The 26,716-nt window shown below is 37.0% G+C and overlaps 7 protein-coding genes and 1 pseudogene across 7 annotated transcripts; 4 read left to right on the top strand and 4 right to left on the bottom strand.

Annotated features, from left to right (window-relative positions):
- Nucleotides 1–133: 133 nt before the first annotated feature.
- Nucleotides 134–2,243, bottom strand: LOC148957369 (uncharacterized). The gene has a single exon (XM_089115459.1). The coding sequence runs from the start codon at nucleotides 1,847–1,849 to the stop codon at nucleotides 992–994; it is 858 nt and encodes a 285-aa protein (XP_088971585.1). The 5' UTR covers nucleotides 1,850–2,243; the 3' UTR covers nucleotides 134–991.
- Nucleotides 2,244–2,349: 106 nt separating this feature from the next.
- LOC135695305 (uncharacterized) lies at nucleotides 2,350–19,297 on the bottom strand. The gene is made up of 4 exons (XM_089115435.1): nucleotides 19,020–19,297; nucleotides 18,873–18,879; nucleotides 17,583–17,807; nucleotides 2,350–17,360 (listed from the first exon to the last, which is right to left on the bottom strand). The coding sequence occupies exons 1-4, from the start codon at nucleotides 19,295–19,297 to the stop codon at nucleotides 17,121–17,123; spliced, it is 750 nt and encodes a 249-aa protein (XP_088971561.1). The 3' UTR covers nucleotides 2,350–17,120.
- Nucleotides 2,514–4,459, top strand: LOC148957368 (uncharacterized). The gene is made up of 4 exons (XM_089115462.1): nucleotides 2,514–2,599; nucleotides 2,980–3,086; nucleotides 3,580–3,766; nucleotides 4,145–4,459. Exons 1-4 carry the CDS (start codon nucleotides 2,585–2,587, stop codon nucleotides 4,457–4,459), a joined length of 624 nt encoding a protein of 207 aa, XP_088971588.1. The 5' UTR covers nucleotides 2,514–2,584.
- Nucleotides 5,049–7,672, top strand: LOC148957367 (uncharacterized). The gene is made up of 8 exons (XM_089115470.1): nucleotides 5,049–5,313; nucleotides 5,698–5,748; nucleotides 5,979–6,056; nucleotides 6,504–6,572; nucleotides 6,700–6,788; nucleotides 6,917–7,034; nucleotides 7,242–7,347; nucleotides 7,596–7,672. The coding sequence occupies exons 3-8, from the start codon at nucleotides 6,009–6,011 to the stop codon at nucleotides 7,655–7,657; spliced, it is 492 nt and encodes a 163-aa protein (XP_088971596.1). The 5' UTR covers nucleotides 5,049–5,313; nucleotides 5,698–5,748; nucleotides 5,979–6,008; the 3' UTR covers nucleotides 7,658–7,672.
- Nucleotides 15,148–16,018, top strand: LOC135695253 (uncharacterized). Its single transcript, XM_065214248.2, has 3 exons — nucleotides 15,148–15,304; nucleotides 15,472–15,723; nucleotides 15,843–16,018. The coding sequence occupies exons 1-3, from the start codon at nucleotides 15,148–15,150 to the stop codon at nucleotides 16,016–16,018; spliced, it is 585 nt and encodes a 194-aa protein (XP_065070320.2).
- Nucleotides 19,298–19,961: 664 nt separating the features above from the next.
- On the top strand, nucleotides 19,962–20,762 carry LOC135695323 (uncharacterized). Its single transcript, XM_065214390.2, has one exon. The coding sequence runs from the start codon at nucleotides 19,962–19,964 to the stop codon at nucleotides 20,760–20,762; it is 801 nt and encodes a 266-aa protein (XP_065070462.2).
- Nucleotides 20,763–21,339: 577 nt separating this feature from the next.
- Nucleotides 21,340–22,591, bottom strand: LOC148957366 (uncharacterized; annotated as a pseudogene).
- Nucleotides 22,592–25,383: 2,792 nt separating this feature from the next.
- On the bottom strand, nucleotides 25,384–26,343 carry LOC135695212 (uncharacterized). Its single transcript, XM_065214212.2, has one exon. The coding sequence runs from the start codon at nucleotides 26,341–26,343 to the stop codon at nucleotides 25,384–25,386; it is 960 nt and encodes a 319-aa protein (XP_065070284.2).
- Between the last annotated feature and the right edge of the window lie 373 nt (nucleotides 26,344–26,716).

Here is a 26,716-nt window from a genome sequence, read left to right as displayed (position 1 = left end):
AAATATACCGAACTTTCAAAATATATTTGGAAATTGAAGGAACAAGGAAAGATACCAACCATTAAATGGAGAATTGTCAAGAGAATAAAAAGCACAGCTAGAAGCAACTTTTGTAAATTATGCCTAACAGAAAAATTTTATATAATTCAATCTTTAGGGGACAATAAAATACTTAATAATAGAACAGAATTTATAAGCCAATGTAGACACCAAAACAAACTTTTGATTAGCAATTTTCGATCTTAGAATGTAGTTGTTATGATTTATCACTCTGCACAATTAACTTCGTTTGATTGTGTTTGATTATTCGTTTTCACCGTTATATCTTGCTTGCCGTTAGCTTGTGTTCTTTTATACACCTGATGATTGTTTACACATGAAACTCAGAGTTGTGTCACAATAGTCTGTTTATTTTAGTCTATCTAATCGCTCCGGTAAGTTGAGCACTCTAGACAGCAATATGATAATTAATAAATATATATATATATATATATAAATATATACAGTCTTTGTAATATGAAAATAGGCCGCGTGCGGCATTTCGCACGCCTTGATTACTTTGCGCGTGCGATGGCGTGCGATGCGAACCGCTTTTGATCGGTTGTTTCTCATACCTGTTGTCAAGAACTGCTTTTAAGGAGACCTTTTGTGTTATTAACTGAACGGAAACCAAGGAAATTGACGGAGAAACTGTTCTTGTTCTTTTTTAAAGATGTTAAATTTATTTAGTCACTTAAAGAAATCTGGATTGAAAAAAAATCTTATTACTGATAGACCCTACCATCCGTCGACACATTGCCAAGCAGCGTCACTGACTTCAGTAGCATCGTTAACATAGCGGATAACTTAGCGGATATTCATAAAAACTATCTTACCGTCGTATTCCTTTGGAATTGAGCTAACAATCAAATGAGAAGGAATGGGTAGAGAAATGACACAAACGTCGAAATTAACACACTTTCTTTGAGCACAAAACCAAGTTTAAAATAATTTAAAAATAAGTACAGTCATCGTCACTTTCTTCTTCATCAGAGCTTTCTTCAGCCTCCTCCTCCTTATCTAGCTTCGGTTTCTTCAGTAAACTGTTGCACTTATCCAGTTTTCGCTTTCTGCTCTTCGAAAGATAGATTTCCGTTGCCCTTTTCAAAATATTATCTCTTTCTTCGTCAGTCCATATAATGTCATTGACTGCGATGCGAAGTCTCATCTCCATAACCCTATGTGACATTCGCAATCTTCTATCTGACAATAATATGCTGAGAATACTAAACGCTCTCTCTACAGATGAATTGGAGCCAGATATTGCAACCATTATCTTTGCCAGAATGCAAAGGTTTGGGTACTCGTCTGCCCTGTAAGAAAGCGTATTTTTCCACAGCTTTCTTGCCTCAATCCAAAAAGCCCTATACTGTACGTATTTTTTGAATGACTTCCATTCCTTGAGAGCTTTCGAAACGTCAAACTTTGTCTCGCTAAGAGGGGTTTTGAAAATAGCTGCAAAAGCAGTGATCTCTGGGACCCCGTAATCCTTGTTGTCGTTCCATTGCTTTTGATCAAACCATTTCATTGTACTGAACACTCCATCATCGTATGTTTTCAGGCGTTCTTGCATTGCTTTGATTAGTTTTTCGCCTGTGACACTGCGTTGGCGCAGGGCCTCCTCCTTTACTGCTATGTGTACATTCTTTATTTCTCTCATTGTTACAGTAACAGGGCTGCGATTGTCCTCTTGATGTAAATTGTCTCCTGTACGTGTAAATTCACTTGTAATTGTGGTCTTGCCTGAAACATCAATAGCAACTTGGAATTTACTATGTAGCATGTTATCAGTAACAGATTGTGTAACCATCTGCTCCGACACAGTTTGAAAGTGGGGGGGGGGGCAAGGCAAAGTTAAACACCCAAAATAAAAGATCTTGAAAAAAACCTCTTATCTTTTGCATAATTCAACTTTCCTTTATAGATTGCTCGCAGGTAGGGCCAGGTAGGGGTTCAAGTACAACCGCAAAGCAAGAAAATACAATGGTTACTCACAATGAAAATTGAATAAAATACACTAACCATTTCTTTCACATCTGATAAGGACCATTTCTTTTTCACGACCAGTTTTTCTGGCTTGAGACCCATCTGATAATATGGACATAAAATTGGTACTTGCGATCTTGTCGTATTAACTGTTAAGCGATCTTTTTGACGCTATTGATAAATCCCGTATGGGAATACTTTAACAACACCTTGGACAACGACAGAACTGCCTTTGAATTTGGCAACTTTGAGTTACCGCTGCTTTGAAAATCTTCGAAACATAAGCAATTTTAAAAATTGTTGTGGCAAATTCTTTGTTTTGCGCGTGCGATGATTAGCACGCCTCAGACAATTTGTGCGTGTGTGGAGGTGTGCGCGTGCGATTGCACGCCTCATATTACAAAGACTGAATATATATAGAAATTTATCTTTTGATACTTCCGTAGCACATTGCTCAATACGTTAGCACAAAGAGCGTTATATATCATAGATTGAAGAAAGTAAAACTACATGGTTTATCTCTACAAGCCTGTTTCGTGAGTAACTCACTCTTCAGGAGATGTTCAGTCAGGAGGTATATATATATATATAAATATATATAAACATAAATATATATATATATTGGGCCCTTTGGCTCAGTGGAATGAGTGGGGGTTTTTGAAGCAGCAAACTGGAGTTCGATTTCCACCAAGAGTGGTTCGATATAATTGGGTAGCACCCTTGTGGAAAGATTTTCCTCTTGTCAGCCTTTGCCTTATGATTAGATATGTACATTTATATTTTATATTTTTATGCTTCTGTTGTTATTGCTGGAGTTCTGACATCGTTCCCAAATCCTTTTTTCCACAATAATACCTCTTAAAAGCGGACATCGTGTTTTATTTTCTACATTTACGCCAATAGAGATCGGTAGGCTGAATAAAAATCAAGAAATGGCTATTTCTTTTTTACTAGTTGAACAAAGAGTTTTACCAAATTCTTGGCGTTAATCACAAGATGATGGCAGCATACCATCCGCAGACAAATGGTTTAGACGAAAGGACAAATCAGAATATAAAAAGGTATAGAGTTGATTTATTATGCAGCATGTTGTGATTTTAATACTCCTGATCTTGGTGCCCTCTTTGTTGTCGAAAAAACTCTTTTTTAGAAGAACAATTTCATAGAACACGAGCCTCAATAGAAAATCGGTCAAAAGTTAAAAAAAAATTAAACAATTTCGAACAACGTTCTCAAAAACGAGAATTTTAAGCCATGTGTGGGTGCTTTTTCGATGAATATTCAAACTTGTTGGCAAATGAAGGTTGTCTCACTCACTTTGTTGGCAAATGAGGCCTGCATACCTCCCTAGCAATCGCATTGCTTACACCCTAAAAAGTTAAGAACAAAAGAGCATGGGGCCTTAATAGAGCTTTTACGGTATTTAAAGTGGAGTTTTATAATGTTAACTTGTTTTTCTATCAATAAAATATTTTCTGGAGTAAAATGCTTATTTTTGAGGATCATAAACTCTATTAATTCACTTTTGAATCTATATTTTAAATTTACTTTAAGGCGTTTAGAGAAGCTTCTTTCAGAGGAGGAGTCCCTTGATCATTGGGACGAGCTTATTGACCCAATACTGTTTTCAATCAGAACAACAAAAAGCTCTACCACAAAATTTTCTCCTTTTCAATTGATGTATGGCCGAGAAGCCCTGCGACCAATCGAAACTACGGAGATCGTTAGTGATATATCTGAGGTATCTGTTTTCTAGCTTTTTCAGTTAGATTATTTAAGAGCATAAGTCAATTTTTATAATTTTGTAAATTGGCCTTATTGGAAGAGAATACAGCAATCTGTTTTTGACTCATGTTTAGTGTCACTGAACATTGATTGAACTCAAAACAGGTGAACTACAAATGTCCAGCATGGTCTAATATATTCAGGAGCGTAGCGGGTAGGGGTGGGGCTGTTTGGGGGTGTCACACCCTTAGCTAAGAGGGCTTAACTTCCCAAAATAACTATGCACTATGATTATTCATTATTATTTGCATCAAATTTTCTGCTTTATTAGACACTTGAATGCTGAAGCAAATTAGTGATTGCATCTATTAACGACAACAATGTCTCTTTGCAGAAGAGAATACAGCTCCCATTAGAAGATGACATTGTTGCCTTCGTCAACAAGATAAATGACGTGAAAGGAAAGAAAGATGAGATTGCAAAAAAAACATCAAGATTTCACAAGAGAAGCAAAAAAAGTACTACAGAAAAAAAAGACTTCCTGATGGAAAGAAGGCCATTACATTTTCTGTTGGTGAAAAGGTGCTGCTGTTCACTGCTCGTCGAACCACCCGCAAAGGAGACAAGCTTGCCAAGAAATGGACAGGACCGTATACCATTTCGGAGATTGTTGGATCAAAGCATGTCTTCCTTGATGGTAAAAAAGTGAAAAAAAACATAAAGCACCTAAAACCTTGGATTTTCGAAGAAGAAAAAACCGAAAGTAAAACTGAGACGAGGCCTAACGCGGAAGATAACACAAATAATCTGGTGCCAAATCCTACTGTCGATGAAGGTGAGAATGAGGCTGAAGAGATTTTAGATCGGGACATGAAGGAAAAGAGCAAATCAAGAATTCACGAGAATGATGATTCTGAAATTGCTTTTGCAGATAATACTAATGTGACTGGTTTCTGTGAAGATGATAGCATGTTGCCAAATCAGGAACAGTTCGAGCATAACCTCAAAGGTTATCCAGAAATGAATGCGCAATCTTCGCCTATAGTTTCCAGAACCGAGCCTAAAAAGGAAGATGAGGGCCTATAGTTGTCAGCCAGACGAATGATGAAGATAATGGGGAGGCGTATGCATTCAAGGTATCTTCGTCGTTTGTCACAAAATCGCAGGTGATTTCGATAGAAGATGACGACCCACGTGTCCACCTACGACAATCTGACAAGGCACTACGAAAACAGGAATTGCCTCCCAACGCTGGTAAGAATTGCTTGCGCTCCTAACAGTGACAATTTCAATTATCTCTTCTTTTTTCCAACCTGTTATGTTTAAACAAGTGTTCTTGGGTGTTACAATTAGTACTAGATACTTTTACCTTTTAATAAAATTTTAGCCATCTATTTTGGATGTTGTAACCCAGCTCAACATAATATTTTGTGATTATTTCTAGTCGTTGACACCATATGGGAATGTAGCGGTGTTGGATATTGCGTAAGCAACATCAATGGTATAAGCCTCAGTGATAACCGAATCCTAGAGCTGAAGGGCGAATCATACCTTTCAGATGAGGTAAGTACAATTCAAATAATTTATTGGAATTTTACGTTTTTTAATGAGAAAAGTTTTTTTAAAATTAAAAAGTTCCTTTCACAGGTTTTGCACTAAATAGTGCTTTTTAACTGCTCAAAAAAAACCTTGATCTGTGTAAACAAATGCTTTACTTTACATGAGTTCTGGGCAAAATTTACACTTTATGAATGGAAATATATATAGAAACAAACTTTTATAAATTTTATTATGGTATATATTATGTGATTGCAAAGCCTGTAGCTACTAGGAATTTTTGACTTCATTTCAATCGAAAAATTAGTGGCTATGATATAAGATGTTGCCAAATGTGAGAAAACGATGTTACAGAAACAATTAGCAGCCAGCTGTGTTTTTATCTTATAGGTGATAGACGTGTATTTGGTTCTTCTGTCGAGGCTATACAGCAACCAAAATGTAAGTATAAAGTGCATAACTACCTGGAACTAATTTTCTGATGACTCTGCAAATTTTTAAAAAGCAGTTCAAAATTTTGATGATGTTATTGCTTTATGCAGTGTAAAAGCCTTTATCTTTAACGGTTATTCATAAAGAAACGTAAAAAAGAGGCTTAAAAATTGCTACTAGACATGTTTCGTAAATCTATCTGGGCAAGCAAAAATTTACAATAAAGGAAATTTTCACAGACAAAGATTTTGGTCATTGGCTCCTGCATCATGTCCGAAATTTGCAATGGACTGTGCTACAAGCAAAAGCTAAGGAAGGTAAGAATTCAAACAATCTTTTGGTAGTACCAAAATTAAAAATGGCTTTGAAAAAAGCAAACATTTTAGTAAACTAACTTCAGAGTACACTCTTCAGAGTATAAAACGTCAGAACATAGATCAAAAACTTTACGCTAGGAAATAAAAATACCCAGTTGTGGACCGAAATAGGCCAATCAGAAACACGAATTGCTTAAATGAAAATGAGATTAGTTTACTCTGGCTCATAAAAAAAGATTTCCTTTGTTTGATTACATTCACTACATCGTGTGAATTTAAGTAGAAAAATATGAAAAATACTCTCAGCCTTGACGACGAAAGCTCAGCTTGTCAGAGAAAATTTAGGCCCCTCTTCAGCAAAATAATAGATGAATAATAAAATACATCAATGAGTTTCGAATATTTTTGTTGCTTTTCGGAAATACACTCACAGATTTTTTCTTAAAGGTAAAAATTGAGGATTACGACTTTGTGGTTGGTGGAAATAACATGAATTCATGTCATTGGACTCTAGTTGTAAGTCGTCTGAAAAAATTCGCAGTTTCGTCTTCCTGAATTTTTACATGTAAGTCGTCTTGTTCATCTAACTTCCACGACAAATCGGTTTAATCACTAATCTCTATAATCTCTATTCTGTTTGCAGATGGTGAAGCCCAAAGAAGGAGCATTAATGTTCCTTAATTCATTTGGTGAGCTTCAAAGTCAGGTGGCAACACTCATGAAGAACTGGAAGTATGGAGAATATACCCATATATTATTTATTTGACTGTATAGCTTATTTTTAAATTGCTGCATAATGAATTTGATAAGGCTCTTTCTATGCCTAAATGACTATATTTCTACTGTAATTATTTGTTTAGATTATTCTGGCGAAACAGGGTGGCATATCTCAACGCACTGACAATTGCGTGGAGATACGTAGCGCTATCGCATCCAAAACAAACTGATGGATTTAACTGCGGTGTCTACACAATGAAGGTATGCTTTGTGTTTGTATCAAAAAGTATTAAGGATAAAGAAGAAGTATAGCAAATTTGAATGGTACCTGTTAGTCTAGGCGAGTTTAGCTCAATAAATTTTCACTTAATTTTAGAAGACTGTATGTTTTTTGTCTGTCTGAAAAAATTAATTTTCTGTTTGTGGTACTCATTCATGGAAAAATAAATTTATCTGTATTGCTATCAGTTTGCAGAACAGATAATTGCTAAAGGACACGCAAACATTGCAAACAAAACTGCGGACATGGAAAGATACCTTAAAGAAATCGCAGAATTACTTGTTGCATCGTCAGGTGAGATATTTCTCACTTAATTGCAAAAATATATGAAAGTGAAAACGTTGAAGATTTTTTTCATAAAGTTATTCTACATCAGCAAATGTTTGAACATGTGCATAATACTTTGTATAGATTTGTAATTGTTGCTTTTGTTTGAAAATTTTCATTTTCATTTAAAACTGTAGCCCTTTCAGACCAGCGGACTGCTTTTCAAATGGATCTTCATGTAAAGAATTTTCACAACCCTTTTTTTCATACTGCAGATGGCAGAGAAAATGGATGGTGCAGCGTTTGCTCTTTTATGAAGGTGATGATGTTACAGTAAGTACTTGACTGGGCAATTTTCTGTAATTTTTTTTAGACTTCAAGGCTATCAATTCAACAAAAGAATTATATAATACAGTTAAATAAGGGAATTTTCTACATCTGTACTTACCCGACGATACAATAACGGGAAAAAGTCTATTTTTGATCGCCTATCTATTTTGACCACCAAAAGTTAACTACAAATATTCATTCGTCACATAATAGATTTTTGTAAAAATCAGAAAACAAATTTGAACGAGAAACTTGCATTTTTTTCTAGCTACAATGTATGTCATGCCCAAGATGGATCCATGCTAAGTGCAAAGGAGAGACGAAACTCCAAGACAACGAAGATTTCGAGTGCGCTGTTTGCATTTCGGAGCTCGTGCATGCAGTAGCAAAAGCAATTGAAAATCCGAGTCCTCCAGGATCTCCACAACAAGTCCTAGCAACACCAAAAGCTTCAAAAATTAAAATCAAATATAGATATTTGATGGTGAAGGTTGGCAAAAAAACAAGAGCCAAAAGGTGTGAAGCATGCAGGGCCCCCTTCAAGGAAAAGCAGCAAGCAATGCAAAGATTTCTGATCGGACACTACAGCTCCAAACCATTCTATCTCAAGCGCGATGGTAAATGGCACCAAGGTGCACGAAATTATTTTTATTGTGTCAAACAAAGTTGCTTACACTCGATCGATATTTCAGGATCCGACAGGTGACAGGATCCGAGATCGATCTTTCCAGTGTGAAAGATGAACTTCTGCCATCAGATATTCAACAGTTTTCACGTGATGGAGTTTTAATTAAAATCTGAATTTACTTTTTAATTTTTCACATTACCTGCTGATGTTTTATAAATCACATATTTATTACCTTTTGAATCGAGTTTTTCTAGATTTTCTTCACTATCCTTTTATTATGACCTGGGTTCATGCGTCAAATTGCATTTATGTCTGCAACTAAGCTTTTTCGTAAACAAACTAGTTTTTTTTGGTTTAGTGCAGTTCAAAGAGAAAGGCCCAATTCCACCATTCGTTTTGGCTGCCTCTTCTTTAAGTGATTGGGTACCTTTTTGCATAACCAAAATTGCCATGCGTTTGTGTACCCGGACCGAAATGCATGCTAAATTCTACCATTCGTTTTGGTTACCTCTTCTTTAAGTGCTTTGGGTACCTTTTTGCATAACAAAAATTGCCATGCGTTTGTGTACCCGGACCGAAATGCATGCTAAATTCTACCATTCATTTTGGTTACCTCTTCTTTAAGTGCTTTGGATACCTTTTTGCATAACCAAAATTGCCATGCGTTTGTGTACCCGGACCGAAATGCATGCTAAATTCTACCATTCGTTTTGGTTACCTATTGTTTAAGTGCTTGGGTACCTTTTTGCATAACCAAAATTGCCATGCGTTTGTGTACCCGGACCGAAATGCATGTTAAATTCTACCATTTGTTTTGGTTACCTCTTCTTTAAGTGCTTGGGTACATTTTTGCATAACCAAAATTGCCATGCGTTTGTGTACCCGGATCAAAATGCATGTTAAATTCTACCATTCGTTTTGGTTACCTCTTCTTTAAGTGCTTGGGTACATTTTTGCATAACCAAAATTGCCATGCGTTTGTGTACCCGGACCGAAATGCATGCTAAATTCTACCATTCGTTTTGGTTACCTATTGTTTAAGTGCTTGGGTACCTTTTTGCATAACCAAAATTGCCATGCGTTTGTGTACCCGGACCGAAATGCATGCTAAATTCTACCATTCGTTTTGGTTACCTATTGTTTAAGTGCTTGGGTACCTTTTTGCATAACCAAAATTGCCATGCGTTTGTGTACCCAGACCGAAATGCATAAGGTTACCGAAACGCATATGACACCGGCAAGGTGCATTTTACCAACTTGCAGTAACATACCCGATAAGAATCGATGTATTGCACTTCATCCAGTGCTGTTTAACAACGTTGATCGCCCTGAGGCTAAAAGAAGACGCAAGAGATGGATCGACTTCATCAACTCGAAACGGGCTGATCAGTGGACAGCATCTTAACATTCGGTCATCTGCTCTGCACACTTCACCCTAGACAGTTTCACTAGGAAAATTTTGCTCCCAGGGACAAGCCCACGGCTTATTACTGATGAAGTTGGGGTAGTACAGTATCCTACCATATTAGAGTCAAACAACACGGCGAAAGACAGAGATGGAATGATGACGGACGGAACGCGAAGAAAGGTAGGGGTTATAGAAACCACGATATTTTCTCCAATGTTAGATTTACCAGGGTAGTCGTCTAATGAAATATATTCGAATTTATTTAATATTTACATCAATGCTGGCCAAATAAGATCATTAATCTATTTGCGGTGTGTTTCTTTTCATGGTTAGATTTACAACAACATTTCGGCCTACAGGCCTAAATAAAAATTAGCTACCCGCATTTTGAAGTTAGGCACTGTTTTGTGTCGTATTTGTAGCAGATTTTGAACGAGAGCAATAAGGTATTATTTGTTTATATTGTTCTAGGGTCTAGAACAATCCCATTGGGCAAAGCCAAAGGGAATTCTACCACGGATTCAACCATAGGCCTACAATGCCTGCCAAAAGTCCTTGGAACACCCTGAGATTTCTGTGAATTCGCGTGTTCCTTTCTATTTCCATGTCAACAAGGAGGGTGTTGCTCCCTTTCCCCCGCATATAATGTTGATTCGCTAGCTGAAAACCATAGCTATGTAAAAATGTATCACTTGTACATGTAGGATTATTCATATTTCCGTGGCACAACATTGTACAAGGGGGGAGGGGATGTTGCAGCTCGTGCACAACCTAAATTGTCGCAAGTGTTCCAAGACTTGTGGCAGGCAAGACTTTGTCTGATTTTTATACATCAAACTGAAAGACATAAACCCGCAACTTTGTCCGAACATAGGGTAATCGAGGGCGCTGATTTCATTGCCGATGACGAAACAACTGTTTTTTAACACCTTATTGTGATAATGGTAGGGGGTTGCATTTTCTCTATTTCAAGTGGGGTTCCATTATCTTTATGTTATAATTTGTATTTGTTTACGGTTTCTTATGGCATCTATTAGAGCGATTCAACAGGAGATGAAACTCTCTCGCAACACATATAAACAATAAGTAAACAGGCTACACCTTCTCTTTGTTTATTTCTTCCAATCGACACATCCCTACGTAAAGGGCCAAGACCGTCATTTACGTCAAATACTTCACAGTTAGCTTCCATTGATTTTTCAGTAACAAATGGATTAGAAAACAAAAAAGAGTGACGTGCATTCATAAGCAATTGTGTTGAAATGAAATGTATATAAATTCAAGTCCATGCGAATTGCAACCTTAGCAAGAATCGAGAAGAAGCAATGGTGTTCAGTGGCAAAATCAACTCAAAAACGAGAGCCTATGCATATTATTTGCGAGTTGAGGGCTCTTTATCATATCGAGAAATTTCGAAAAAATGTCATATATCGCCGTCAAGTGTTGTTTGCATATGCAAGGAAGCTTTGGCCATAAAAAAGCAAAAAAAGATAACAGGCCGACCACCAATTATGAGCAGAAGAGAAAAGCAGCGATTCATAAGGACATTCCAGCAGCTAAGGAATGAAAATGCCAACGTAACTGTACATGATGTTGCAAAAGAATGCAGTGTAACCAAAGTCAGTTACAGAACCCTGGTGCGATTAATGAACGAAAATGGATATAGATGCTTACGACCACGACAAAAAGGTTTGCTGTCAGAAAAAGACAGAAGGAGGAGGCAATGTTATGCCAGGCAAGCAATTCAAAAATATGATCGGAAATTCTGGACAGACGACTTCCTTCTCTATTTGGATGGTGTTTCTTTCGTTTACAAACGTAACCCCTATAGAGACGCTTTAACACCAAGAGGGAGAATTTGGAGAAGATCCAATGAAGGTCTCAAGCACACCACAAAGGGGTCCAAAAGCTTACCTGAAGGGCGGAGACTCCATCTTCTAGTTGGTGTTGGGTTCACAAACAGCGTTGTCATTGCAGAAGAATATCAAAAATTCAATGCAGAATGATTTGCAAGATTTGTTCACAAAACTTTACATCCTACACTAATTGTAGTGCCATATCAAAGGAGAAAGAGAAGCTAATTTTTTTAATGGACAATGATCCAAGTCAGAGGAGCAAACTCGCTACCGATGCGTTACACGATGTAGGGGCAGAGCTCATAGAGATACCCCCAAGATCACCCGATTTGAATCCGATTGAAAATATTTTCAATAATGTTAAATCTCAGTTGGTAAAAGAAGCATTATATTTGAAGATCGAAAAAGAAAGTTTCGAAGAATTCCGTGTTAGGGCTTTGCAGACACTTTTCAATTTCGATTCCTCCATCATCGATCGTACGGTAGCAACGATGCATGATCGTCTTAAAATTATAGCCAAAAATGGTATCGAACCAAGTATTGACTGCTGTAACACTGACTAGTAATTAAAGAAACATGTAGATTAAAGATTAAAGAAACAACGTAAATTGTAGCAAGTGTTCCAAGACTTTTGGCAGGCATTGTAGATAACCTCGCTGCAATCGACGAACAGCCAAATGTTGCTGGTCATTCAATGGAAGACGAAAACTACATCGATAATGAATCATATAATCCAGAGGTATTGAAGAAAACAATTATTCAGATTTCTAACGTTAAATTTGTTTTTAATTAGTAGATTTTCATGATTTTGCACATTTGAAAACACGTCCCTCCTGTAACTCTTGCACCTAATTATTTTCTAGGTACAACAACATCAAAAGGTAAGGGTACTGTTATCAAAACAAAGACTGAAAAATCAAAAATTGACAAGTTAGTTCAAACAAATGTACTATGTATGTATAGAAATCAATGACGTCAGAGAAGGGTGGGTGTGGCATCACCGTGTCAGAAATTTTTATATATTGAGCAAGAAAAAATTCAAATTTTATCATAGTAAGGTTTTATAAAGGATAAGAAAAGAACTGACACGTTTTTAAGTCACACATTCTTTCGGAGAAATAAACGTTATTGAATGCTATAAAAGAAGTAGCCTTCAAGAACCCAGTTTAGCCATAATCAGCCAGGAAAAATATTTTTTTTCAAATTTGTAAATAAATTTTTGTTAACATTCCATAATTACCAGGGTAAATAAAATAGGAAAAATGCGGGGGGGGGGGGTCTGGGAGGAAGCCTAAGAAGCATGGGCGGATTTAAATGGCAAGAAGTGGGTTGTTAGATTATGATTGGATTTGTGTCACAACCTTAAGGTGACTAAAAAATGATGGACACGTCCACTTTCAAATTCAGTTTTTATCTTTGAAGAAACTTTAAAAAATAGGTGGGCATTTTTGCTAAACAAACTTGAAACAGGAAACTGCACCAGTCAAACCCTTCAATAGGGAGGGAGGTCTAGGGATAGAGGGAAGACTGAAAGAAAATCCAGTTTTGGTGTTATGGTAAGAATAATTTTATCACAAAATTTTTTACTACAATGTAGGTTTTTGTTTTTCCTAATTATTTCCCGAATGTGCAATTGATTCTGTTTGATCCAGAAGTTTTTGCATTCTAAATGGCTTCTAAATGGCTTAAATCCTTCTACAAAGCTTTTCAGTTAATTTGGCCCTTTAAATTTCAAGGCTTCTGTTTCACTTTTCTCTCTGTGACAAAAGCTGTGGAAAAAATGTCCAAAGTCCAGGTATACCAACTCCCTCTCTCCTGAAAAGATCTGAACAGGGCTTTGCCCCTCCACTAAAGTGCTACCATTATAGCCTTAATTGAGGTAGCAACCTTGCAAAGAAGAGTGCAAACATAATATCATAAAATTGCACAAAGAGCACTGAAAAGCCTATTTTGGAAGTGATGCCTATTTCATACTAAGGATGGATCATCACTTGAATCCAGCCATTTTTATTGTGGTGAAACATTGATTTCAGGGAAAGTAAGGAAAACAAAGAGGTCACCTAAAAAGAGTGATTCTACAAAAATTATGTTCGGTGATCTTCCAAATGAAGCTGATAGTTCTGAGGAAAGTGATAATGAATCATTGGAGGAGCATGATTTTGATTGTTAGGATGAGGAAATGTCAACTTATGAACCATCTGATCCTTCAGACACAGAAAGCGATGTAGAAAGTGACACAAAAGAGGCTTCTAGGTAAATTAATCAGTACCATTTACATGTTAAATATGATTGTATACTACCCACCAATTTAAAATCTGGTTTAGTTGTCGCAGACATTACTATGCCATTACTTTTGCTCTGATGAAGCCCCATATGCTGAGGTAAAATATTACCTATCTTTAATCCACTTGTGTTTCATTGTTGTTTATTATCTGCACATTGCAGTGTTTCTTGTTTTAAACATTACTATTCTATGCAGTTTTGCAGATAGATAATTAGCAAAGAAAACATATCTTTCAAATTGTTTAGTCAAGTTATGCATATGTTTAAAATTTACTTCATTCTGAAACACAGGTTTTTAGCTACAGATGGAAACCTCTGGACAGAACCAAAATTCATCTCATTTTTGGTTCAAATCTTGTTGCTCTTCAAGTTCTGTCATTTCTGCAAGAGTGACAACCCTAACATTAAAGCAACTAAATGTGGAACAATGCTGATTGTTAGGAGCCACTGTATTAACCCAGCATGTCTGAAAGAATATCTTTGGAGAAGTCAACCGAAAATGACTGGAACTAACATACCTGCCAGCAACTTCCTGCTCTGTATGTCAACATTGTTAGCTGGGGGCTCAATCTCAAAGTCAGACAGATTTTCAATCACATGAATCTTTGCACAATCTCGTTCACAACTTTCTTCAAACACCAAAGGGTAAAAATGTCAAAATATTAATCAAATTTGCTATTTGAAGCTAATTCTGTTGAATCTAAAATGAGTTGATGCCCCTACTTGGAAATTGATTTTGTTATATTTTGAACCGAAAAAACTGGTTAAGTAATAGTCTCTCTTTATTTTATGACTAAAAACGTCATCCTTGTAGAAATGTGCTACAGTATAGGGTTCATTTTTAACTATAAGTTTCACACAAAATGTTAAGTGGATCACACAAAATTACAAAGAGGGCACATAGGTAGTAGTGCAGCGGGTGATACAATGCACCGTGCAAATTGTGATAAAAGCATGAAATTTGGCAGACATAGACACTCTCACGCTGAAAAAGATGAGAGTTGGACCCATCCTGAAAATTGCCTCCATCCCCTTTTTTTAGATGGGGGTTCTCGTGCCCAGTCCCCTTAAGAAGATTCAACGTTTATCTATCGTCCAGAAACACATAGCAACAGAAAATCTGGTAGGTACAGATAATTTCATGTGCAGAAAACGATTAAAATTTGAAAAATTCTCAAACATGCCCCCTGTTCTATTTTTAGAAAGGGGTACTAATGCCCAGTCCCCATTCATGGAATTTTTTACTCTTTGACTGGGCACTAGTACTAGTACTTTGTACATAATTTACATTCCAGAGAAATCAAGCTGGTAGCAGCAGTGCTATGGAATTATATGGATTCAAACTCTGTCTAGAGGCTTTACTGATAGATGTCCCAATTTCCAAATTTGTCTCAGATCGCCACATAGTTATATCAAGCTTTATACAAGAGAACCATCCAGAAATAATTCATCGTTATGACATCTGGCATGTTGCAAAAAGTATGTTTAACAGCTTTCTTCGTATAATTGCCTTGCAAACGTTTTCAAAGAGTGTTTTCTTTTTTGTTTATTATTATTCACAACTTCCTTCCATTATTAGCACAATTGCAAATCTTACCATTATTAGCACAATTGCAAATCTTCTAATTTTTTATTTTTGACTTCAGAAGTGAATAAAATGTTAACAAAACTTGGCAAAGAAAAGGGTTGTGAAGTCATCAACGAGTGGATAGAATCATGGGTTAATCATGTGTATTGGAGTGCCACAACAACCATGGATGGGAATGGTGATGTGATACTTGCCAAGTACAAAGCGTTTTTAAGCCACATACTAAATAAGCACGAGAATCTACCCGACCCATTATTCAGTAGTTGCAGTCATCGTCCAGATTTAACAAAGCGCAAATGGTTGTTAAAAGGTTAGTTATGAAAATTGCTAAATTTTTAATCATTCGAAAGTAGAAGCTCATTCAATGTACAGTACTAATGCAAATCTTACACCTATCTGTCATTTTATCAACATGTCATTTAACTGCAGATTCTGATGCATACGAAAAAGTCTGCAATGCCCCGACAAAGCCAGGATCCCTAAAAGGCATAAAGAAGCTTTCAAATGATGCGCAGACTAGCTGTTTGGAAGGTTTTCATTCTGTAGTCAACCAATTTGCACCAAAGATGATTTGTTATTCATATGTTGGAATGTACCGCAGGTAACAAATTAATATACAAGTCAGTTTTGATAAAGATTCAGAATCCCTGAAATCAAAAGGTTTCTTCACAAATATTTAGAGATTTGAAAAAAATTTATATTAGCTTCATGAGGTGTAAATAAAAACTTCAAATAACTTTGTATATACTTTAAAATATCAAAATTGGATAATTCCAGGCATGCTCTAGCTGCAATACATTTCAATTATAATGTCAACCGTGATGTATAAAGAAAGAAGAATGGGTCTGTGCAGATTAAAGTAGCCTACCCAAAATTCAAAAATGGTACCACAACAGTATGTGATGTTCCAGTGGCACAAAATTTTGGTAAGAATTCCTTTTTTAAATTCTCAATTAACATTAAACTTAATTTTCTGAAAGTTTTCTAATTACACATTTGCTTTTACAGAATTTCACTTTGACTCAATAAAAAATCTAATACAGCCCTGCTGCAGTTAAGGTTATAATTTTGAATTAAATAAAAACAAATGGCAATAGACAATCCAGGAAATTTGAGGATCAGAATTAAGGATTCTCGCATTCTGTATTAAGGAATATCTTACTGAATTATATCGCCAAATTAGGTGGAAGACATTTATCAGACCATTCTTGATGGCGTCAAGTCACCAACAATGTTACAGGATGCAGTAAATGAGTTAAAGGATGTTGAAAGTTGGTACTGATGTACGTGAATGAGTCAATCATTAGTTGCTACTGATGTACCGCCAACAATGACAGGTCAGCAATTGTTTCATAACCCATTGATCAAACATATCCTCGGTTAAAGTCATATTATAATAATAAAAGCATCTTTCTTAATCCACGCTATATAATCCTGATTTGCAGAGCAAAAATATGTTACATACATACAATCAGATATATACAATGTACCTCTTAGCATTGAGAAACTTCTTCTTTTTCATGACAGTTAACCAAATTGTACAAACTGCAACAAAGCAAAGATCAAAGCCTCAATGCTCTGTGTGTAAGCATCCGATGAAAGGACACAAGAAAGTCGACTGTCCAACCAATAAATAACATTAAAATTGTATGGTTGAGAAAGGTATTAAAGTATCAGGGAGAAGAATTTACTTTTGGAAACTTAGATTTACTCTGAACTATTACTCTCAAACCCCTTTGCATTTCCTGCCAAAACTGGAAATTCTTGTCGAATTGCATTATATGCACAGGCCGGCAAGGGAATTCTTTTGTTTCCAAGGCGACCGCGTATCAACCTCGTGAAGGATCTGTATGAGATACTTCGTAGGAACCTGAAGGAAAAAGATAACACTGAATGATGTTTATTTTGTAATAAAAACTCACAACACAATGAAATATATTGAACCTTATAAAAAACCATCACACATTAGATTTAATTTAAAGAAAGGAAAAAAATCTATGGTACCCCCAACAACTTTAGCCTTAAGGATTATAGAAAATGTGTTAACTGTATATAATACTCTGTTAACTTTGGATACGTATACTTGTGAAAGTGCAATTTGTTGTTGAAAACAATGCACTTACTTATTTTCAAATCCAGTAAGCTTGTATCTTGTTTTGTCGTTTTTTAAAGCCCTGTGCTATCACCCCTAAGGACCACTGGTTTAAACCCAGGGTCCTCAAACACACATGTTGGAGTCTGTTCGCCAATATCTTGCCTTTCTTCAACAGTTGTCAATGATAACATAGAACCTTTAATTTCAGTGCAGCATTTGCATTCTCTGGCATTTGCAAGTCTGTCTATAGCACAGTTTCCACATTTGCACCTAAAGAAAAAGGCATAATCCTTATAGATCTGAGGCAGTTATCCGTAACTATTTAACATAAACATTTATATTACTATATCTCTAGGTATTCACTTTTGGATTTTGTAAATTACGTACAAAAGGGGAATATGGCTCAATCAAAGACCCACAAGTTTTACTTTTCAGGGGGCCCCTTCAACCAGTTTGTTATTTGAGGTTATAGTTTTCGATAAATACTTTGATTTTGGTGTAAATTGGTTAAATTTGCACCTCGTATTTCAGTAATCAAGTATTTAAGGCTCGAATGTAGAATAAATGAAAAATAAGCCCTAAGATGCCAACGACTCATATATTCAACTTAATTAGATTCCTATATACATTAATATGAGATGGAAAAACACTCATGCCCACATTCGAATAGAGTGACATCACCCCTTATGGAACAATTCAATTTTTTCATGAATTCTGACTGTGCAGTGATAAAACTAAATATGAAGGAGTTTAGTTTGGTTTATCTTCAAAAAACACGCGAAATTATTTTGCTGACGACATTACTTGAACTCTTTGCTAATTATTGGCTAATTACTTGAACTCATTTTGTTCTTAAAAGCTAGGAGAATATTTTAAAAGTAAGCGGTATGTAAACGAAAAAGTTGTCATTAGACCTTTGACCCTTCTTTATTTCCTGAACCTCAACTTTCTTGGTCATTCACTCGGCCGCTTTTTAGCTCAAACAAAACCAACCCCCACAACGTGTTTCTTCATCTCCCAAAAACGAATATTCGTTGAAACCCAAACAATAGCTTGCACAATTTTCATTCACCGGGATTTTTTATCAGGAGCACTTTCATTGGCCTAGTGGCTTCTTTGATGGAACGGTGGGCTTCCTGTTGTGTTTCTCAACAATTCATGAGTGGATGAACATGTGACATGTGATAAAGTCTCATTCTAGTAAGATAACCAAACTGGAGGATAACTTTCTTTTCTTTACCCTGAATTTGAAAACAAATGGCTCAACGAAAATCTGATTTGATACTGACGAATAATAAAGGTAGAAGGAAAGAAGGCAAATAATAATTCCCGGTTTTTCTCCATTGTGCACTTTAAAAGCTTACCAAAAAGCTGAGGAAACAATTTTTACTGAAATCGTTCCATAAGGGGCGACGTGACTCTATATCGTCATTACTTTGGTCTGTGCCTATTTATTCCGGTTTGTAGAAATACAGTCTCTAGAGGTAGAAAGTCTTTGACTAAAAATTCACCAAGAGTCCAGTTGTTCAATGCCTTCAAAACGTCTTGATAAGATGCTTTCTTCTTCTCGATTTTCCTGAATAGCCCTTTCATAATTTTGAACGTACTCTTCGTCCGCAACAGAATCGTATTTGAGTAGGCCATTATCATCGTCCGTACTTGAATCGACATCAGCAGCCACGGCGGCACCTATTTCCTCGTTTCCCTCAACCTCTATAGCATAATTCACTTCAGACTCATAATCATAACTACCATTCGCATTAGACACATCGCTTTCGGAAGAAGACATGGTAAAATATCGGAAAGATTGAGCAAAGTACGCACAGACCTGGTCTTCTTCCAGATACGATTCCAATATGGGTTCCTGGTATGATGTAGCTAAGGCTCATTCCCAGTCCACCCTTAAAACGCAGTACTGCATCGCGAGGGGTGTGGAATAAAACCCCAATATTTCTGAATTCCTTTGCAATTACACAACGAAAAATGATTTTCTAACTTCTTATGTTTATTGGGCTGCGGTCACACTAGGTTTTTAAGCATGCTTTCTTTAAAGGTGTCATGCTAATCTCCTTGCTAAATATTTCTGGAATTTGGCCGGCTTTTAGGATTCTCAAAGAAAATCTCTCTAATCCTTTAGGATGCTCGGTAGCTTCCCAAAACCAATCTAAATACTTGTTAAGCGTTCTAAATAAATAAATCCCTGCTGTTCTGTTTCCTACTTCTGATGTTTCCTTGGGGTTGGCATGAAATGAAATACACACGACGAAAATTTTGTTTTCATTAACGTACTTTCACTGAACAAATCGAAGAACCAAAATCAAAAGTTCTGTACAAGCATGTCGTACCCTTACAGTTTTCCAGGCAGTTCTCGTGAAAACAACTATCCACCACAGTCGTTTCAGTACCAAATGTATTCGCAGCAAATGGAATTTTAACGTTATCAGAATGCACGTATGGCACTGAATCCAGAGGATGCGCTCGATTCAAGCAAAGGAAAAAAGGAGAAAGAAGTTAAAAATTGTCGCTGGTCCGAGAAGCAAACAAGAAGCCTTATCAAAGAGTGGAAGGATGATGTCACAGAGCTGGAAAGCAGTCGCAATAGACAGGCATGGTTAAAAATTATAAATAATGTAAATAAAAATGGACCGAAAAAAACTGTCGAGCAAGCCAAGAAAAAACTTTCAAATTTAAAAGACGGGTACAAAAAAGCAAAGGAGAACAATAGAAAGAGTGGCGCTGCTCCAGATTTTCCTCCATTCTTTGAGGATTTTGATGAAGTTTTGTCATGCAGGCCAATCGTTGAATTGGATTTGGTAAGAGAAGTTGGGGTAGCTGTCGAGGAGGATAACTCTTGTGAAGATAGAAGTGTGGTAGAAAAAGGGGTAGAGGCTGTGGAATTGGAAGAGGAGGGTAATAAAGAAGACAATGGATATGGCGATAGACATGATGATGATTATGATGATGATGATGTTCACGATGAGGATGAAGATGATGATGCTGATAGCAATGGTAACAAAAAGAGGAAAAAAGGAATGAGCTCTACCAGAAAAAGTGGGAAAAAAGCAAAAAAAGTCAAAGAGAACTTCAAAAATAAGTTTCTGGAGATGCAAGAAAGGCAGATGGAGGCATTGAGGGAATCAGATCAGAGGAATAGAGAGTTTTTGATGCAGCTGGAAGAACAGCAGAGAAAAGCAGCGATTGGAGAAAAGGAACGAGATAGAATTTTTTATGCAGTTGGCAACTCTTTTGGCTAAAAAGTAATGTTTACTTCATTGCCATATATTTAAACTTATACTTAATTTTCATGATTATATTTATGTTAGGGAGCAGTCGTTATTAAAAGCAGGGAGGGGTTGGAAGCATTTTGATGATATTAGCAAAAAAATTTAGACCCCTGCATCCTGGTCTTGAAAATATCAAGCCCCATCTAATTTTTGCCAAAACCTTTCTGACCCCTGACGGAAAAAACTTTACTGGTAATAGTAACAATACTACATCATAAAAGCATAATTTTAAGCTGATGAATAAGCTAATGAATAATAAAACTACATCTACAAACTTCTTCAAGAGAAACTGATAGATAGTCAAGCTGGAATCTACCAGTGGCAAACACATGGGAGGTAAGGGGTGCAATTGCCCCCTAATAATTTAAAAATATTTCCAAAGAAATAAAAATTTAGTTTGTTTATTTTCAGACCCCTGCCTGAAGCCTTCTTAAAATTTCAGACCCCAAAAAATTATATTAGAAATTTTCAGATACCTCCTCATTTGCTTCCACCCCGGTCCCTGCAATAATTTATGACTGCTCCCTTAGATATAGTTCTTTTGAATTCAGTTGTTTCTTAGAAAGTTTTTTATCAATGTCCGAAGATTTGCACCATTGTTTTCAGCAGCATCTTCGTTAATTGCTACCATGCCTTGTTGTTCGCGTTCAATAACACGCGCAATAAATTCTTCGTCTTCCACTTCATCTCCGTTATCTTCACATATATTGTGAAGGACACAACAAGTTATTAGAACCTCTACAACGTTGCTGGTTTTATTATCAAGCATTTTTAATAGGCATCTCCAACGCGCTTTCAAAACCCCAAACGCTCTCTCCACAACAGATCTGGCAGAAGAAAGAGTTTTGTTGTATTTTATTTCCGATCTGGTCAATGTCAGGGTACGGTTTTAAAAGCCAACTGCTCAGTGGATATGCCCCATCGCCAATAATGAACGGTTTAACTGGCTGGTTCTCTATGTATGCGAGTGGATTATTCAAAATATCGCCCCTTTCAGCTGTATGATAAATTGAATTTTCACGTAAAACCCTTGCATCGTGAATACTGCCTGGAAAACCAGTTGATATATCTATAAATTTCAATTTTCCATCCACTACAGCTTGCGTATTTATTGTGAACTTTTGCTCTCTGCAAAAGTAGTCAATAGGCGAATGTGTGGCGTCAATGGCTCCTATAACTTGGGGGATTTTACAAATCTCTGAAAATTTTTCCAAAGCTATAGAAGTTTCTCTCTCATTTCTTGGAAACTTTATAAAATTGCTTGATCGTTTCGCAATAAATTTGCAAAATTGTTTGGTTATATCGACTGCCCTAGAGTTCCCATCACCAAAAACAGCAGCAGTTGATCTAAAACTGTTTCCTGTCGAAAGTCTCCATAGCGCAATGGCTACACGTTTTTGGATCGGAATCGCCTTTCTAAACTTAGTGTCGATTTTTTCCATATCGCCAGCAACAATTTTCAAAATATCATTGAATGAACGCTTAGAAAATCTGAACTCTTGTTTCCAATAGTCATCGAGGGTATCAAACTCTTCATTATCCCATAGTCTATCGAACCATTGCTGAGGCTTTTCAATAGACCAAACCCGCTTTGCTGTTCGAAGCAAATTTGCTTCTTTTAAAACCCAAAAAGCATGACAGCTGTTTGTTGATAAAAGGAAACGGTTTCTTCGTGCTCTGGCCAAAAGAAAAGCTCGCTTTGCCATGATCTGTTTCTTTCTAATAGCTGATGCTCTTGAATATGCAATAAATCGATAAACCATGGCGAAGAACAAGATAGAAGATTCGAACTCCATCATGATAACGAATAAAGAAACATTTCAAATTGGTGCGAACACAGAAGCATTGCTAGAGGGGCATTGGCGGGAAATGTACTGTGCGTGTTAGCAATCTGCAAACACGTGACGAAAAATTAGCAAACTTTCAACAAACACTGCATGTTATCAATTTGCATTTGATAAAGCATCCTTGTGAAAAATCATATGTGACCGGGTGGCATGATTTAAGAGCAAATACGGATTAGAAAAAAGGATGCTTTTACAAGTATAGTGTGACCGCAGCCTTGGTCTTTTGTTTTCATAAACTCCCTCCAAGGTGAAGGGGCACTTTAACAGTCACGGTTAACGATTTTTAAAATGCCTGCAAAAGTTGTGTTAACGAGAAAAAACAATGCAGATTTTGCCAAGAGGTGTGCAATGTATGTTTCAAATGCTGTATAAACTTTGACTTGGATTTCGTACATGCGAAGGGAGAAAATTGACAGACAGTCCACAGTCTATACTTTTCTTGAAAATTGAATTTGATATGATCCAAGACTATTCCATTTTCAAGTGTTAACCGTGAGTTTTTGCAAATCTTTTCATTTTTAGGCAATAAATTCATGCCAAACGTAGATTTTTGGGTAGATTAAATTAGACACCTTCTTGAGGAGCTTGCGAGCGAAAAAGTCTCTTAAATAACGAATGAGATGAAAAAACAGCCACAGTTAACACTAAAATTAACAGTTGTGCCATTTTTCGCATCAGCAGGGAAGCCTTGCGAAGCCTTGCCCCTGCCAAAGAAGCCTTTTGTATCAAATAATGCCTATTGTGATTGACAATTGCTGCTGATGCCTAATGTCACAAGATCATTTTGGCTAAACAATGTCCACAGGCAGGAACACATTTCTGCACCCGTTCATCAAACTGATGTTGGAATATAAAGGTTTGCCAACAAACTTTCATTATCTCTGTCTCTCTCTCATCTAGCATGGAGCCTGCGATGAATGTGGCGAAGATCGGAGTGTTCTGGGTGAGCTCTATACGTATCCTCGCTATACACAGTTTTTAGAGCAGCGTGTACAACAGCGCCCTCCAACAACTGCAGGGTTGAGTTGCTTATGATTAAGACTCGCTTTCTTATATTCTTCTTAAAAAATTGAGTTTTTCCCGGTCATTGTTTCTTATTACACTTGATGTTTCTGTCTTTTTCTTCTCACCTGCAGGTTTGCTTCTCGGTTTCTTTTTATTTTGCTGTTCTGAGCTACTTGTAGTTTACACATAGACTGTACTTTGCTGTAGTTTTGGCAAGCCATTAATTTCTTTGTTTGGAGGTGCTGGTTAAATTTGATGATCCCCTCTCAGCTAGCAATTTATTTATGATGGTTTGTTTGTCATCTTGCTGCTTTCTAGAGATATAATCCTGTGCTCCAGACATTTGATGAAAGCCCGTTCATAGTCTATGAGCACTTAAAAAAATCTGGCAGGTATAATGCAGAGCCTAGCTATGTCTTGTTTCTTAAACTGAAACTCGACCTCGCACTCATCCTCTCGCATCCCATCCAGATTAAAACGTTCATATTTCCAATATTGAAGTCCAACATGCAGGTTTCCGTGTCTATTTGCCTCATGAAAAACAAGGAATTCGTCGTCATCGATCTCGTCGTCATCGTGCATGAGAACTAACATTTCCTCCTCCATTTTTGATATAAATCAATTTTTGTGGCTATTCTGAGTCGTCTTCCTCATTTGTAACTTAAATTGAGCCGGCGAAGTAGGGTGCCTAAACTCAATTAGTACCCAGACCTCCATGAGCCATCTTCACTTCTGTCTTCACTTCATGTGCAAACAGTGCTCCTTTTCCCAGTGGCATTATTCAATTGCCTCTGGAATACCTGTATATGAGACCTCTGCTTGCGAGTCAGGTATCAAGTCGTTAATACTACAATGGTGTGGAAAAGATAAATCTGTGATGAATAAGGAGGCACATCTAGCGGGCCTAACATAGTACCAAAGTCTGTTTCTTTTTTGAGATAATTAGTGATTATATGTGGTTGTTTAGATGCACTCAGGCAATTTCTAACTGCTGATTTGAGTACAACATCAGAAGAACTGATATTGAAACCAAAGCGGAGGCCATGTAAAAGCCATTGTTTATCTTAATAATCATAGTTAGACAGCAGTAAATTCCAAAAAAGTAATTTAGTGGTGATATAGCCAAAGGCAATAAGGGGATTTAGATTCCTCTCAACAGTAGGTAGTTCCAGTGGGGAGAGTCACTTGGAGTGGGCTCTCTTGCCTGAACCTTGTGGTACTGGCCCACAAAATATAGATTCAGATGCCGCTGGGGGAAGACATTGAACCTGTGTTTGACAGGTTTTCTTTTTGTGGGCGCCACAACAAACAGAACAAACACTATGAGCATAACAACAGTGTGCCATTGTGCATTCACCAAAACAGGGGAGAGAATTTTTTGAAGCAATCGTGCTATTTCCCTCTCTTATGTCTGGCACTGGCTGCACAGCGGTAGACACAGAGCATGCAACAGGTGTGTTAGCTGCAGACTGAGGCACCATATTAATAGGCTCAACAGCTACTGAGGAGGTTGGGTTATCCAAAACCATGCTAGGGCCCTGAGCAGGCAAAGATGAACACTCAGGAGGAAGAATCACTTTTAAAAACGAAGGGGAAGATGCAGGATGCTCCTGGCTTTCATATAAGGGGTTGACATTATCAACAGACACACCTGAAACTGACTGTGAAAGGCCTGCTGGATTTCAAGACACAGACACTTATATATATAATTGCAGTTACGCAGTCCCGACATGAAGGTTTCATGTTGTTTCTGCTTCTGCAGCTCTGCACACTACTTCTGATAATCTTCTCCATTCTTTGCGGTCCCTTGCTGTGGATCGTATCTTTTCAAAATCTCCATTGTTCTTTATGTTCGGTAGTGGAAAAGACCTTTCCATTGCTCTTGCTCTGGTGATATCTTTATTTAAGGTTGTCACAAGAGTTTCTCTAGGTCTGCCTCTGAATCCCCTCTCCGATCCCTCAAAGTAAAATCTCATTGCCTTCACAGCCGGTGTATCGTCGGACAAACGTAATATGTGACCAAACAGCCGCCATCTAGCCTTGAGGATGTCAATTGAAATTGGTCCTTCTTCGCATCTTTTGTACAAGTTCTGATTGGAGATCTTGTTAGGGTACTTTTTTCCTATTAGCTGTCTCAGTTGCTGTCTGTGAAAAGCATCTAGACCTTTCGCATCTTTTTGTGTCAGTCCCCAAGTAGAGCTGTTATACATCAGAACTGGTTTTACAAGTGTTCTGTAAAGCTTGAGGCGAAGTTTTTCGCTGACGTGGTCTTTTCTGATCCAGATGTGATTTAATCTATTCATGGATGCTATCGACAACTGTTTTCTTCTTTGTATATCTTCTGTATCACTTAACAGAGAGCCTAGCTTTTTAACTGTCCTCCATCGCTCTGTGTTTCTGTCTCCTCGAAAAATTTCTGTTTGCTCTGTTTTGCTGTTGTTTACTTTCAAATTATCTCTAAGCAGAATTTCTCCAATCTTTTCTGTGATGATATTCTTCTCCAATTCACTAGTTGTGAGGAAATCAGCGTCGTCTGCGTATATAGCTTCCTGAGGTAGAAATGTTGGAGACCAGTTACCATTTTCTTCGTGATCTTTACTGTTAATCTCATGTCTAAAATTCCTTACTTTTCGGAGTGATTCTTCAAAATAAATGTTAAACAGTACACCGCTGAGCGCATCACCTTGTGGTGAGCCCATATTGCTACTGGAGGGCTCTGTCTCGGCGTTGTTTATTCTCACATCTAGAGTTGTATTGCTTAATAACAACTGTATCATTCTTACTTCATCTTCGTCGAGGAATTTCTTTGCAATATCAACAAGCTGTTCACGTCAGATTGTATCAAAAGCGCTACTCATATCTATGCTAGTGATGTAAACTCTAATTTGTGATTTTTGTGTCTTTGCACTGATCCATTTGTATGCCCACACTATATCTGAAGTACTGCGACTCGGTCGATATGCTGCTTGTGAATCTGATAAGAATCGTTCTACCTTAGGTTGGATGCGATGTAGAACTATGTTTGACAAGATCTTTCTCAGTATTGGGAGTAATATCACTGGTCCTAGGTTG

Source organism: Rhopilema esculentum, unplaced genomic scaffold (assembly GCF_057945365.1).
Source record: "Rhopilema esculentum isolate cy_ngs unplaced genomic scaffold, ASM5794536v1 HiC_scaffold_31, whole genome shotgun sequence".
Taxonomy (NCBI): Eukaryota; Metazoa; Cnidaria; class Scyphozoa; order Rhizostomeae; family Rhizostomatidae; genus Rhopilema; species Rhopilema esculentum.
The sequence above is the reverse complement of the archived record's forward strand: the minus strand, read 5'-3'. Positions and strand labels throughout refer to the sequence as shown.

What these genes read in the sequence shown, in the direction of transcription:
- LOC135695323 (XM_065214390.2), top strand. Translation starts at nt 19,962, where the DNA reads ATGGCACTGAATCCAGAGGATGCGCTCGATTCAAGCAAAGGAAAAAAG.
- LOC135695253 (XM_065214248.2), top strand. Translation starts at nt 15,148, where the DNA reads ATGGAATTATATGGATTCAAACTCTGTCTAGAGGCTTTACTGATAGAT. An exon ending in CATCTGGCATGTTGCAAAAA is followed by an intron (nt 15,305 to 15,471) that starts GTATGTTTAACA and finishes TTTTGACTTCAG; the next exon opens with AAGTGAATAAAATGTTAACA. An exon ending in GCGCAAATGGTTGTTAAAAG is followed by an intron (nt 15,724 to 15,842) that starts GTTAGTTATGAA and finishes ATTTAACTGCAG; the next exon opens with ATTCTGATGCATACGAAAAA.
- LOC148957368 (XM_089115462.1), top strand. An exon ending in ACAAATCAGAATATAAAAAG is followed by an intron (nt 3,087 to 3,579) that starts GTATAGAGTTGA and finishes ATTTACTTTAAG; the next exon opens with GCGTTTAGAGAAGCTTCTTT. An exon ending in TCGTTAGTGATATATCTGAG is followed by an intron (nt 3,767 to 4,144) that starts GTATCTGTTTTC and finishes GTCTCTTTGCAG; the next exon opens with AAGAGAATACAGCTCCCATT.
- LOC135695305 (XM_089115435.1), bottom strand. Translation starts at nt 19,297, where the DNA reads ATGTCTTCTTCCGAAAGCGATGTGTCTAATGCGAATGGTAGTTATGAT. An exon ending in GGGGTGATAGCACAGGGCTT is followed by an intron (nt 17,361 to 17,582) that starts TAAAAAACGACA and finishes ATGGTTTTTTAT; the next exon opens with AAGGTTCAATATATTTCATT.
- LOC148957367 (XM_089115470.1), top strand. Translation starts at nt 6,009, where the DNA reads ATGTCCGAAATTTGCAATGGACTGTGCTACAAGCAAAAGCTAAGGAAG. An exon ending in CATGTCATTGGACTCTAGTT is followed by an intron (nt 6,573 to 6,699) that starts GTAAGTCGTCTG and finishes TTCTGTTTGCAG; the next exon opens with ATGGTGAAGCCCAAAGAAGG. An exon ending in ACACTCATGAAGAACTGGAA is followed by an intron (nt 6,789 to 6,916) that starts GTATGGAGAATA and finishes TTATTTGTTTAG; the next exon opens with ATTATTCTGGCGAAACAGGG.
- LOC148957369 (XM_089115459.1), bottom strand. Translation starts at nt 1,849, where the DNA reads ATGGTTACACAATCTGTTACTGATAACATGCTACATAGTAAATTCCAA.
- LOC135695212 (XM_065214212.2), bottom strand. Translation starts at nt 26,343, where the DNA reads ATGGGCTCACCACAAGGTGATGCGCTCAGCGGTGTACTGTTTAACATT.